Below are 14,956 nucleotides of genomic sequence, written 5' to 3'. Positions count from 1 at the left end.
TTTATTTTGGGAAGCTGTCTGAAGGGGAGGGGAGAAGGGATATGCCACTCTCGGGTTCCCAGTTGGCTAGCATCCCCTTCTTTCTTACTGGCTGTAGCTGAACCACAATCTCTACGAGGTGATGAGCAAACTGGAGAAGCAACATTCTAATAAAGTCTTTGTGGTGAAGGGACTGTCAAGGTGAGCACCGTCCAAGACTCTTTTGCTTTATTTGTCCCATGTGTGAACGTATTCAAAATCTTCATCTCCAGTCCAGAATCCTGACCTGTCCCTATGTGCATGTGCATGATGATGTTTGTTGTTTATACTATGCTCCTATATAATTTATTTTGCTTTTTACTAAATATTTCAGGGCCAGACATGGTGGCTCATGCCTATAATCCCAGTATTTTGGGAGGCTGAGGCAGGAGAATCACTTGAGACCAGGAGTTTGAGACCAGTCTGGGCAGCATAGTGAAATCTCATCTCTACAAAAAAAAAGATTAAAAGAAAATAAAGATTAGCCAGGCACGGTAGTGCATACCTGTACTCCTATCTACTCAGGAGGCTGAAGCAGGAGGATCACTTGAGCGCAGGAGTTTGAGGGTGCAGTGAGCTATGATCATGCTGCTGCACTGCAGCCTGGGTGACAGAGCAAGACCCTGTCTCTAAAAAAATTAATAAAAATTAAATATTTCAGACATAACTAAATGTATAAAGAGTAATATAACAAATAGCCATGTAAATATGTTGTAAATATAGCTGTTCCTTCCCTACTCACTTTTTCTTTCTGACCCCACTAAAGGTAACCACTATGTTACATTTAGTATTTGTCATTTCCATGTGTGTTGTTTTATTTTATGTGTGCATGTATGTTTCACACATAACACGCATGGAAATAAATACTAAATGTAATACTAAATGTAGCATGCACACATTGTATTGTTTCACACATACATGCATACATAAAATATTGTTTTGCTTTTTTTTTGTTTGTTTGTTTGTTTGTTTGTTTGTTTTTGAGACAGGGTCTTGCCCAGGCTGTAATGCAATGGCACGATCTTGGCTCACTGCAACCTCCGCCTCCCAGGTTCAAGCGATTCTCCTGCCTCAGCCTCCAAATAGCTGGGATTACAGGCGCGCACCACCATACCCAGCTAATTTTCATATTTTTAGTAGAGACAGGGTTTCACTATGTTGGCCAGGCTGGTCTTGAACTTCTGACCTCGTGATCTACCCGCCTTGGCCTCCCAGAGTGCTGGGATTACAGGCATGAGCCACCATGCCTGGCTGTTTTGCATGTTTTTAAACTTTATATAAATGGACTTATACTGTATGTATTGTTCTGCAACTTCTTTTGTTCTCTTAGTATTATTTATAAGATTTTTCGTTATTGCTACATGTTGCTATAGTAACTCTGCTGTTTCCTTTCTATAGTTGTTATTGTATGCGTAGTTCATGATTTATTTATCCTCCTGCTAGTTTGGGGCATTTGAGTTGTCTTCTAGGTTTTTGCTATTATAAATAATGTTGTGATGAACAAGTTTTACATTTGTCCCTGTGAATATTATCAAGAGTTTCTTTAGGGTCTATACTTGGAGCAGGATTGTTGAGTCATAAGATATGTCATGGGGCTTCTCGACCCTTATGAGATATTGCCATATTGCCCTACAAGGTGATGATTCCAGTTTACTACCCATCAGCAGTGAGTAAGAGCCCTCATGAGTCCACATTCTCACTACATGTGAAATTGTCAGACTTCTTCATTCTTACAAGCTCATGGGTATGAAACGGAATATTTTTTGCAGTTTTAAGTCATAGCTTCATAATTGCTAATTACCTTGAGTATCTTTTCGTGTTACTGACCATTTAACATTCCTGTTCTGTGACTTTCCTATATATCGTTTTCCCATTTTTCAATTGGGTTGTTGACCTTTTATAAAAAAATTGATCTATATAAGTTTTTGTTTGCTGATATATTCTAGATTCTAATCCTGGATGCTCAAGAATAAGCATGGCATCCAGCACATAGTAGGTACTTGATAAATGTTATAGTTGATTCTTATTCAGGGTAGTTTTGTTCTATAAAGTTGCCACACTCACTGAACATCAAACCACAGGTTTCTGTGAGCTCCTGATCACAAAATTTTCATCAACCACCCAACATATAACCTTGTTTTATGTGAGTTTCTGTTTAAAGACACCTTATTTAATCTATATTATTAATTTATTAATATTGAACTCACAACCAGCAGTATTGTAACTCATGCCTGAATGAAGCTTATCTAATACATGTATTTTCTCTGGAAGGCACATCACAGTATTTTTGCACTTAGCACTACAGCTTGGGGGCCATTTTAAATAGCAAAATCACCAACAAAAAGCACAAAGTTAGGAAAACATGGTGGAAAGGACACTTGTTTACAGTTTGAGAATGGAAGCAAGAAGGTAGATGGTTGTCTTGTTAGACTTCATCTGGAAAGTATGTGCCAGGCAACTCATTCTTCTCTACTTGTGCATATCCAATAGTGACTGGGAAAGGGCCACAAGTATTGATTTGGGGGTTCCAAATAAATAAGTAGGTAATTCACAAATATGAAATCTGTGTAGTTCAACTGTACATCACCCATTAATCTTTGCCCCAGAGAAAATATGTGCTAACATTTTGCAGTGTTTCTTTCCAGTCTCTTTCTCTGTACATAGTTTTACATAATTGAGTTCATAATACAGATAAAACTTTGGCCTTTTTTCACTTCACTCTGTAAGTGTTATTGTAAATTATGCAAACTTTCTAACATTTAAATTGCTTTATTCTGTTTATTATATGCATCATAATTTTTTTTTGCATATTTACATTGCTTCTGGTTTTTAGCCATTCTGAATCTGAACACCTTCCTTTTTTATCAGTAGCAGGCGCTCTTTAGTCATTTCTCCCCCAGTTCAAACAACTATGGTCTCCAGTCCTCTTACCTCACCTACTAGTCCCTCTACACTTTCCTTGAAGAGTGAGAGTGAATCTGTCTCAGCAACTGAAGATCTGGCACCTGATGCAGCCCAGGGGGACGACAATTCTGAGATCAAGGAGCTCTTAGAAGATGAGGAAATAGAGAAGGAAGGATCTGAAGCAAGCTCCTCTGAGGAAGAAGAGCCTCTACCAGCCTGCAATGGCCCCGCCCAGGCCCAGCCCTCTCTTACCATTGAGAGTGTCAAGTCCCAGGAGGAAGTTCTCCCCAGCTCCCCAGCTCCATCACCTGGTGAAGCCCTGAGCCCTTCAGGGCAGCCTTCATCATCTGCCGCAGAAGTAGTCCTCCGAACCCGCACCGCAAGTGAAGGATCCGAACAACCAAAGAAGAGAGCCTCTCTCCAGAGGACCTCAGCACCCCCTAGTAGGCCTCCTCCACCTAGAGCCACTGCAAGCCCCAGGCCCTCCTCAGGGAACATACCCTCCAGCCCTCCAGCCTCTGGAGGGGGTTCACCCACCAGCCCTAGGGCCTCCTTGGGGACTGGGACTCCAAGTCCTAGGACCTCCCTAGAGGTCTCTCCTAATCCAGAAACACCAGAGAAGCCAGTAAGAACTCCTGAGGCCAAAGAAAATGAAAACATGAACAATCAGAACCCCGAAGAACTTTGTACTTCCCCCACCTTAATGACATCTCAGGTAAGAGTAGTTCTGGTTGGGTATTTAATTTAATTTAATTTATTTATTTATTTAAGTTAGGGTCTCACTCTGGCACCCAGGCTGGAGTGTAGGGGTGTGATCACAGCTCATTGCAGCCTCGACCTCTCAAGCTCAAGTGATCCTCCCCCGGTAGAGATAGGGTCTCCTTATGTTGCCCAGGCTGGTCTTGAATTACTGGTCTCAAGTGATCCTCCTGTCTTGGCTGAGATTACAGATGTGAGCCACTGCACCCAGCTCTGGTAGTGTCTTTATATCCTTTTATAACCTCCATGTAGGTATCTTTACTATAGTCAGAATACTCTTGGACACCTTTTTGGATTCTGGGGATTGTTTCATGTCTTCATAGCAATTTAGTAATCTACTTTTAGGGTAATTGGCTTTTTTTTTTTTTTTTTTTTTTGAGATGGAGTCTCGCTCTGTCACCCAGGCTGGAGTGCAGTGACGCAATCTTGGCTCACTGCAACCTCCGCCTCCTGGGTTCAAGTGATTCTCCTGCCTCAGCCTCCAGAGTAGCTGGGATTATAGGCGCACACCACCACACCCAGCTTATTTTTGTATTTTTAGTAGCAACGGGGTTTCTCCACGTTTTTTTTTTGGTTTTGTTTTGTTTTGTTTTGTTTTTTGAGACGGAGTCTTACTCTGTTCCCCAGGCTGGAGTGCAGTGGCGCGATCTCTGCTTACTGCAAGCTCTGCCTCCCAGGTTCACGCCATTCTCCTGCCTCAGCCTCCCAAGTAGCTGGGACTACAGGCACCCGCCACCACGCCTGGCTAATTTTTTGTATTTTTAGTAGAGATGGGGTTTCACCATGTTAGTCAGGATGGTCTCGATCTCCTGACCTCGTGATCCACCCTCCTCATCCTCCCAAAGTGCTGGGATTACAGGCGTGAGCCACCATGCCAGGTTGGTTTCTCCATGTTGGTCAGGCTGGTCCCAAACTCCTGACCTCGTGATCTACCCGCGTCGGCCTCCCAAAGTGCTGGGATTATAGGCGTGAGCCATCGCACCCAGCCAGTAATTGACTTCTATAAGGTGCTTATCTCTAGTAGTGTTAATGACCAGATTCTTACTAATTTTTTTTCCTCCAAGTTCTGGGAGTTCCTAGTATAAAGAACCTATAGTTGAAGCCGGGCGTCGTGGCTCACACCTGTAATTCCAGCACTTTGGGAGGCCGAGGCGGGCAGATCACGTGAGGCCAGGAGCTCAAGACCAACCTGGCCAACATGGTGAAACCCTGTCTCCATTAAAAATACAAAACTTAGCCAGGCATGGTGGCGTCTGTAGTCTCAGCTACTTGGAAGACCTGAGGCACAAGAACACTAGAATCACTCGAACCCAGGAGGCAGAGGTTGCAGTAAGCCGAGGTCATATCACTGCATTACAGCCTGGGCAACAGAGTAAGACTGTGTCTCAAAGAAAAGAAAAGAAAAAGGAAAAGTTAAAAAAAAATTAACACAAAATTTAAAAAATTAAAAAATAAATAATAAATTTAAACCAATAAAGAACCAATAGTTGGAATCCTGAGCTTTACCTTCTTTAGTGGGGGCAGGAGGGTGAGTCTCACTTCATTTCATTATACCTGTGACTATGGTAAATAGACCCTGAAAAAAATGGCAGCAAATTTCCAGAGTGTGTCTTCTCTGATGAGAAGACCTAGAAGCAGGAACTCACAGAGGGAAGTAAAGCAAAAAAGACAGTCTTTTAAAAAGGCTGCTCCCTACTTGGGAGGCTGAGGCAGGAGGATTGCTTGAGCTTATGAGGTTGAGGCTGCAGTGAGCACCACTACACTCCAGCTTGAGCACCAGAGTGAGACCCTTTCTCAAAAAAAAATTTTTAAGGCTTTTGAAAAAAAAAATTGAGAGATGCCAACCCATTGAAGAGCAACTAGTTCTGTGAAGGATCTGTAAATCAAGTCATACTCTTTTTTTTTCTTTCTTTCTTTTGAGGCAGGGTCTCACTCTGTCACCCAGGCTGAAGTGCAGTGGCACAATCACAACTCACTGCAGCCTTGACCTCTCTGGGCCCCAGTGATCTTCCCTCCTTAGCCTCCCAAGTAGCTGGTACTGCAGGCGCATACCACCACGCCTGCCTCATTTTTGTATTTTTGGTAGAGATGGGGTTTCACCATGTTGCCCAGGCTGGTTTCAAACTCCTAGGCTCCAGTGATCCTCCCGTCTCTGCCTCCCAAAGTGCTGGGCTTACAGGTGTGAGCCACCGTGCTGGGCCTCAAGTCATATTCTAGTCACATTATATGGAAAGGCTATCATATAGGGATTTGACTTGTTCTGTGACACTCCAGAGGGCAGAGGCATAAAAAACTATGTATACTTTTTTTTAAGATACATTTTGGATCAATACAAGAGGAACTTTCAACACTTAGCTCAATTTTTAAAATGGGATGGAAAAAAAAATATTGTGGAAGGGCAAAGGAGACACAAGGGGCTGACCAAAAAAAAAATGGGATGGGCCGCCTTAAGAATTAGTTCTCTTTCCTTGATGTTAAGAGCTAAGGGCCGGGCGCGGTGGCTTATGCCTGTAATCCCAGCACTTTGGGAGGCTGAGGTGGGCGGATCACGTGAGGCCAGGAGATCCTGGCCAACATGGTGAAACCCCGTCTCTACTAAAAATACAAAAAATTAGCTCGGCGTTGTGGCATGTGCCTGCAATCCCGGCTACTCGGGAGGCTGAGGAAGGAGAATGGCGTGAACCCAGGAGGCGGAGCTTGCAGTGGGCCGAGATCGCGCCACTGCACTCCAGCCTGGGCGACAGAGCGAGACTCCATCTCAAAAAAAAAAAAAAAAAAAAGAATAAATAAAATTACAATCTAGTAATGATAAGTGATACAAAGAAAAATTAAGTAGGGAAGGGCACAGGGAGTGGGAGCTGAGTTGCAAGTTTATAGAGCAGTCAGCAGTGACGTGAGCAATGCCGAAGGCTAGCACATGAGCCGTGTGTGTATCTGGGAGAAGTGTGTGAGATATCTGGCGCTCATCAGGTCATCCCACCCTACTACTGCCTGTGTCTGACCGAGGCTACCTCAGGAGCCTCCTGCTGTCTGAGAGGAGCTAATATGGACCAGGGGCACAGGGATGGCCCCCAGGATGGGAAGGTGTGGGACTTTCTCCTCCACTGTTCACTTTGATTCACAGATTGCTTCAGAGCCTGGAGAGGCAAAGAAGATGGAAGACAAGGAAGAGGATGATAAGCTTATCTCAGTTGACTCCTCAGAGGTACTAAAAGCCTAAGTCATCTACATGATTATGCCCTATTGTTTTTACATATTAAAATTTATTTTTCTTTTTCCAGAAGTATATCTTTCAGAGGCCCTCAGTCCTGATTCACATGAAGCACTGAGGGCCCTAACAGAGCAAGATATAAAACTTTTCCTAGGCCGAGCGCAGTGGCTCACGCCTGTAATCTCAGCACTTTGGGAGGCCAAGGTGGGTGGATCAGCTGAGGTCAGGAGTTCAAGAGTTCGAGACCAGTCTGGTCAACATGGTGAAATGCCGTCTCTACTGAAAATACAAAAATTAGCCATGCATGGTGGCATGCGCCTGAAATCCCAGCTACTGAGGAGGCTGAGGCAAGAGAATTGCTTGAACTCAGGAGACAGAGGTTGCAGTGAGCCAAGATCTCGCCATTGGACTCCAGCCTGGGCAACAAGAGCAAACTCTGTCTCAAAAAAAAAAAAAAAAAAAAAACTTCTCCTTAAGTCAGGCTCAGTAGTGCAAAGCTGTAATCCCAGCTACTCAGGAGACTGAGGCGGGAGGATCACTTGAGCCCAGGTGTTCAACACTGTAGTATGCTATGATCACACCTGTGAACAGCCACTGCACTCCAGCTTCGGCAACACAGTGAGATCTCATCTCTTTAAAAAAATTTTAATGAAAAGATCTGGGTGCAGTGCCTCAACCTCCCAAAGTGGCTGTAATCCTAGCACTTTGTGGGGGGCTGAGGCAGGTGGATCACTTGACCCCAGGAGTTTAAGATCAGCCTGGGCAACATAGGAAAAACCCATCTCTACAAAAAATACAAAAATTAGCCAGGCATAGTGTCACATGCCTATGGCCTCAGCTGCTTGGGAAGCTGAGGTGGGATCACCTGAGCCCAGGGAGGTCAAGGGTACAGTGAGCCGTGATCACGCCACTGCACTACAGCCTGGGCAACTGAGTGAGACCCCATCTCAAAAAAATATTTTTTAAATTAATAATAAAAATAACTTTTCCTTGGTCGGGTTCTAGTCTGAGGCAACTGTGCCGATGGAGAGAGATAGGCAGGACATGTGGATAGTGAATAAGCGCAGGATAAATGCAGAGTTTTGAGTAGGTAAGTATAGCTACTTCTCATTTTTCTGCACTGAAAAGAACAACTCAGTGGTTGGATTGATTTCAGTTTGGTTTTATAATGTATTACATGATTTTAGATGGAGACAGTAATAGAGTGACCTTTTGTTTGCCTCTGGGGAATGACAAAACAAGCTTGCATTCTTTGAGTAATCTTTTTGAAGGGAAGAGTTTATAGGAGCCAAGACTCTTTCTGACCATTTTAACAAACAGGCTAGTAACACTGTCATCCCTGAAAAAGAGGTACAGGATATACTTTCCTTTCTCCTGTGTCTTCCTCCTTATATCTGAGATTTATAATACTTCCTTACTCTTAGCCTCTCTGGTGGGACTGCTTTGTTCATCAGCTAAGGAGAAATATTTTTGCTATAGAATTAAGCAACTAGAGCATCTTAGATCCTAGCCTATTCGTGTCATCAATCCTCTGAAGCCTATGTATGCTCACTTCCCTTGCAGATGCATTATAAATCATATTTTCTCTCAGGCAGAATTATGGACATGTCACATGTAAAAATGGGTAAATATAAATATAACTGGGAAAAAACATAGCCATTTTTGAAAAAAAATTACTGGGAAAAAATCTGTTCTTGCTTACCATTTGAATCATCTCAGAGAGATGGAACGTTTTGTTAACTTTCTGGGAGGTGATGTAACATCACCTTTGAGTTAATTCATGACCTGGAAAGGGAGGAGGGAGTAAGAAGAAAGAAAATGTCCTTGAAGGAGAAATCATGGAATTTCAAGTGACTATCACATTGCTAGAAATTGGTTCTGTTGGCCAGGTGCCATGGCTCACGCCTGTAATCCCAACACTTTGGGAGGCTGAGGGGGTGGATCACTTGAGGTCGGGAGGTTGAGACCAGCCTGGCCAACAGAGTGAAACCTCATCTCTACTAAAAGTCAGGCATGGTGGTGGGAGCCTGTAATCTCAGCTACTTGGGAGACTGAGGCAGGAGAATCACTTGAACCTGGGAGGCAGAGGTTGCAGTGAACTGAGATCACATCATTGCACTCCAGCCTAGGTGAAAGAGCCAGACTCCTTCCCAAAAAAAGAAAAAGAAAAAAATGAAAAAGAAATTGGTTCTGTTTTTAAAATATGGATTTTATAGTTTGTAAATTAAATTTCATTTTTTAAAAACTTGTTTTAAACCTCACAGGGTCTTCCCCTAGCATAGCAGTTTCTAGTCAGGGCTTTCTTTCTTTTTTTAAAATTTATATTTTTAGAGATGATCTCACTATGTTGCCGAGGCTGGAGTGCTGTTGGTATTCACAGGTGCAATCATAGGGCACTACAACCTTGATACTCCTGGCCCAAAGTGATCCTCCTGCCTCAGCCTCTCAATGAGCTGGGACTACAGCACCCCTGCACATGGCCTAGACCGGGCTTCCTACACATTGGGTTCCCATCTCAGAACCTAAAATTTTTCCCAAAGAAATCATTTTACCACTTGCTTCTCCTAACTGCGTGTCATAGATTAGGATCACTTAAGTGTGAGAGTTGCAATATGTTCTTGAGGAGGGTTCATCTAAAAATGGCAGGTAGTCATTTTAAGACCTCGCACTCCCTTATAGATACACATCCACACCATGTCACACAGATTACATGGTGTTTGATCGTGGAAACAGCTCTGGAATCCAAAGACCTGGTTTCCTGTCCCAGCAAGTCTTTTTACCCTTTGAATCTTAGTTTCTTGTTTCTTCATCTGTAAAAGAGGATGGATGAAAGCCTTTCCCGATGCCTTCAGGCTCTGGTGAAACAACATTGTATTTTGCCCTTTGTAATAGTACAAATACTGAGACCCTTGTAAAGTATAAGGCACAGAAGACACTTCTACGCTGAGAGGCTGGAAAGGTTGAGCCACCTCTTACTGACAGAACTCTTCTCTTTGTAGGGCCAAGACCAGCTTCAAGTCTCCGCAGTACCAGAAAACAACAACCTTACAGCACCTGAACCTCAAGAAGAGGTAAGACCAGATATACAGAGAATAGATTGGGCATTAGGTTGACAGGGGTTTGGGAACAGGCTGGAATCTTCACTATAGGCTACAAGGGGAATCCAGCAGGGAACCATACCCTTAGGGCAGTCAAGCAGGTGGGAACCAGAAGAAGCAAGAATGAACTGGGACTTCATGGTGTCTCTGTGCCCATTTCCCTGTACTTGACCTTAAACTGGCCCTATCTTCTAGGTATTTATTTAATTAAATCTCAAGTTATTTCAAAAAGGAATTAAAGAGGTTAAGCTATTTTTTAAAAATACAAAAAGGTCATATTATACAGTAATGTGTTGCTCAACAACAGGGATAGGCCCTGAGAAATGCATTATTCGGCGATTTTGTCATTATGTGTGGCTGTATGGTATAGCCTATTGCTTCTGGGCTGCAAACCTATACAGCATGTTACTTTACTGAATTCTGTAGGCAGTTGTGACACAGTGGTTAATATTTGTGTATCTAAACATAGAAAAGTAGAGTAAAAATACCTATAAAAGATAAAAAGTGATACACTTGTATAGGGCACTATCATGAGTGAAGCTTGCAGGAGTGGAAGCTGCTCTGGGTGAATCAGTGAGTGGTGAGTGAATGTGAAGGCCTAGGACATTACTGTACACTACTGTAGACTATAAACACTATACACTTAAGCTACACCATTAAAAATATTTTTCTTTTTTTTTTGAGATGGAGTTTCACTCTTGTTGCCCAGGTTAGAGTGCAATGGCATGATCTCAGCTCACCACAACCTTGGCCTCCCAGGTTCAAGCGATTCTCCTGTCTCAGCCTCCTGAGTAGCTGGGATTACAGGCATGCGCCACCACACCCAGCTAATTTTGTATTTTTAGTAGAGACAGGGTTTCTCTATGTTGGTCAGGCTGGTCTTGAACTGGGATCCCAACCTCAGGTGATCCGCCCGCCTTGGCCTCCCAAAGTGCTGGGGTTACAGGTGTGAGCCACCACACCTGGCCAAAAAATATTTTCTTTATGGCCGGGCACGGTGGCTCAAGCCTGTAATCCCAGCACTTTGGGAGGCCGAGACAGGCGGATCACAAGATCAGGAGATCGAGACCATCCTGGCTAACATAGTGAAACCCGTCTCTACTAAAAAATACAAAAAAACTAGCCGGGCGAGGTGGCGGGCGCCTGTAGTCCCAGCTACTCGGGAGGCTGAGGCAGGAGAATGGCGTAAACTTGGGAGGCGGAGCTTGCAGTGAGCTGAGATCCGGCCACTGCACTCCAGCCTGGGCGACAGAGCGAGACTCCGTCTCAAAAAAATAAAAAAAAAAATTTTCTAGTCCGGGCGCGGTGGCTCAAGCCTGTAATCCCAGCACTTTGGGAGGCCGAGACGAGCGGATCACGAGGTCAGGAGATCGAGACCATCCTGGCTAACACGGTGAAACCCCGTCTCTACTAAAAAATACAAAAAACTAGCCGGGCGCGGTGGCGGGCGCCTGTAGTCCCAACTACTCGGGAGGCTGAGGCAGGAGAATGGCGTGAACCCGGGAGGCGGAGCTTGCAGTGAGCTGAGATCCGGCCACTGCACTCCAGCCTGGGCGGCAGAGCGAGACTCCGTCTCAAAAAAAAAAAAAAAAAAAAATTTTCTTTATGTCCTTATTCTATAAGCTTTTTTTTCCATATTTTTTCTGTTTCTTTTTAAAACTTTTTTGTTAAAAACTAAGACAGAGCTGGGTGTGGTGGCATGTACCTATAGTAGTTCCAGCTATGTAGGAGGCTGAGGCAGGAGGATCACTTGAGCCCACGAGTTCAAATACAACCTGGGCAACATAGCGAGACACCATCTATAAACAAATAAATAAAAACACACAAACATACTAATTGGCCTAGGGTCAGGATCACCCATATCACTGTCTTCTACCTTTACATCTTGTCCCACTAGAAGGGTCTTCGAGGCACTACCACAAATGGACCTGTCATCTCCTATAATAACAACGCCTCCTCCTGAAGGATCTACTTGAGGCTGTTTTACAGTTAATGTTTTTTTTTAATAGGCAGAACTTTGTTGTTGTTGTTGTTTTTTGAGATGGAGTCTCTCTCTGTCGCCCAGGCTGGAGTACAGTGTACAGTGGCACAATCTCAGCTCACTGCAACCTCCGCCTCCTGGGTTCAAGCGATTCTCCTACCTCAGCCTCCTGGGTAGCTGGGATTACAGCCGGTGGCGCCACCACGTCTGGCTAATTTTTGTATTTTTAGTAGAGACGGGGTTTCACCGTGGTGGTCAGGCTGGTCTTGAACACCTGACCTCATGATCCTTCCGCGTCAGCCGCCCAAAGTGCTGGGATGCTGGGATTACAGGCGTGAGTCACCACACCTGGCCAATAAGCAGAACTTTTTTTTTAATAAGTAGGAATACACACTAAAATAATAATAAAAAGTATTGTAGGCCTGGCGTGGTGGTTCATGCCAGTAATCCCAGCACTTTGGGAGGCTGAGGCAGGCAGATCACCTGAGGCCAGGAGTTCAAGACCAGCCTGGCCAACATGGTGAAACTCCATCTCTACTAAAAATACAAAAATTAGCCGGGCATGGTGGCATGCACCCGTAATCCCATCTACTTGGAAGGCTGTGGCATGAGAACATGAGAATCACTTGAACCCAGGACATGGAGGCTGCAGTGAGCCAGGATTGTGCCACTGCACTCCAGCCTGGGTGATGGAGTGAGACTCTGTTTCAAAAATAATATATATAGAAAATTATTTTTAAAAGCATAGTATATTAAATACATCAAGTGACTGGACACGGTGGCTCACGCCTGTAATCCCAGCACTTTGGGAGGCCAAGGCGGGTGGATCACGAGGTCAGGAGATCTAACTCGGTGAACCCCCGAGTTAGATAACTCGGGGTTATCTAACTAACCTAACACGGTGGCTAACACGGTGAAACCCCGTCTCTACTAAAAATACAAAAAATTAGCCAGGCACGGTGGCAGGCGCCTGTAGTCCCAGCTACTCGGGAGGCTGAGGCAGGAGAATGTGTGAATCCAGTAGGTGGAGCTTTCAGTGAGCCGAGACCGCGCCACTGCACTCCAGCCTGGGTGACAGAGCAAGACTCCATCTCAAAAAAAAAAAAAAAAAAAATCAAGTAATATAGTTGTTTATTGTTATCAAGTATTATGTACTGTACATAATTGCATGTGCTGTACTTTTTACAACTGGCAGCACTGTAAGTTTGTTTATACCAGCATCATCACAAATATGTGAGTAATGTGTTGTGCTGTGATGTTATGAAGGCTACAATGTTAGCAATAGCAGCCACGTCACTAGGCAATAGAAATTTTTCAGCTCCATTATAATGTTATGGGACCACCTTTGTATATAGAGTCCATTGTTGATCAAAACGTCATTATGTGGCACGTGAACTGCATATATATATGTTTATTATATTAACATACACACATATACACAACATATAGCAGAAAAACTCAGAATTATATGAGACAGGATAGTGATATAAAATGGAGCCATGAATTAGGCAAGTATAAAAAATGCATTCTATAAAATAAGCTTACTAAGGATGACCATGAAATTAGTTCCAGACTTTCTAAAATCCAAGAAGAGAAAAACCTGATCAGTTAACCCAATTCATGATGCTCATTCCTTAAGAGAACAACTCCTACTAAGATGAAAAAGAGGCTGGGTGCCGTGGCTCACACCTGTAATCCCAACACTTTGGGAGACTGAAGTGGGAGGATCACTTGAGCCCAGGAGTTCAAGACCATTTTAGACAACAAAATTTTTATTTATTTATTTATTTATTTATTTTGGGGGGGATAGAGTCTCACTCTGTTGCCTAGGCTGGAGTGTAGTCGTGCAATCTCGGTTCACTGCAAGCTCCACCTCCCGGGTTCACGCCATTCTCCTGCCTCAGCCTCCCGAGTAGCTGGGACTACAGGCGCACGCCACCATGCCCAGCTAATTTTTTGTATTTTTAGTAGAGATGAGGTTTCACCATGTTAGCCAGGATGCTCTCGATCTCCTGACCTCGTGATCCACCCACCTCAGCCTCCCAAAGTGCTGGGATTACAGGCGTGAGCCACTGTGCCCGGCCCAAAATTTTTTTTAAAAAATTAGCCAGGCATGGTTGTGTGCGCCTGCAATCCTAGCTACTCAGAGGCTGAGGTGAGATCACTTGAGCCCTGGAGTTCAAGGCTACATACAGTTACTGTGATTGTGCCACTACACTCCAGCCTGGGAGACAGAGCAAGACTATGCGTCGAAAAGAAAAAAAAAGGAAATTCTCCTGTGAAACATCTTAAAGAGATTGTGAATGATGTAATGAACAATATCTGCAACAAGTCCTTGCAATAATCCCAACAACCAGTTTCACATTGCCTCCCTCAAGAGAGACCAGTGGCATTACATGAAGTATAATTCAGTAGAAGCAGATTGAGTTTAACCCCTCCATAAGTGGTTGGTGGGAAGGCAGGTCAACACCTAACACAATCATGTTTACTTTCCAGGTGTCTACAAGTGAAAATCCACAACTCTGAAGAGAAACTGCCAAGACTCCCCCTGCCCCACGCCTCCCCAGAGAAGCTCTTCAACCAGAGGGTATAGGTCAGAGGGATATAAGAGCCAGTATCCGTTCCTGGGTTCTCAGTGGGAATGCTGGTGCTATCTAAAGACCTGGCATTAATCAAGGTGGAGGAGCAGCCTTGTGGGAGGGATGGAGGGAGGCAGGCTGGGGAGAAGAGAACATTAGATTCAGAAAATATTTAATTCTGGTTTTAGCATTATTAGAATAAGACTTTATACATTAACTAAAGTGGAGCTTTAATCACTATAAAAACCAAAAGTATCTATAGACACAGACACTTGTCTACACAGAGACATAACCACACATACTCAGGATAGTGAACAAATCTGTCTTTGACTTATGACCCATTTTGCAAGACTTAAAGCCAGAAGATCACATTTTCAGATTGTTAAATAAAGTCTGATTCTGACTA

The 14,956-nt window shown here is 43.8% G+C and overlaps 1 protein-coding gene across 3 annotated transcripts in view; it reads left to right on the top strand.

Moving 5' to 3' along the window:
* BIN2 (bridging integrator 2) overlaps positions 1-14,956 on the top strand; it is a 40,251-nt gene extending 25,295 nt beyond the window's left edge. The window contains exons 9-13 of one of the 3 annotated variants that reach the window (XM_005570886.4): positions 98-180; positions 2,890-3,637; positions 6,806-6,886; positions 9,892-9,963; positions 14,468-14,956. In XM_005570886.4, coding sequence (XP_005570943.3) covers positions 98-180; positions 2,890-3,637; positions 6,806-6,886; positions 9,892-9,963; positions 14,468-14,497 — 1,014 coding nt within the window. In that variant the 3' untranslated portion in view covers positions 14,498-14,956. Of the gene's footprint in view, positions 1-97; positions 181-1,007; positions 1,170-2,886; positions 3,638-6,805; positions 6,887-9,891; positions 9,964-14,467 lie in introns of those variants that run through there. The other 2 variants (XM_005570885.4, XM_074006913.1) reach the window with 2 other exon arrangements.

This window comes from Macaca fascicularis, chromosome 11 (assembly GCF_037993035.2).
Source record: "Macaca fascicularis isolate 582-1 chromosome 11, T2T-MFA8v1.1".
Lineage (NCBI taxonomy): Eukaryota > Metazoa > Chordata > Mammalia > Primates > Cercopithecidae > Macaca > Macaca fascicularis.
This window is presented reverse-complemented; position numbering and strand designations above follow the sequence as displayed.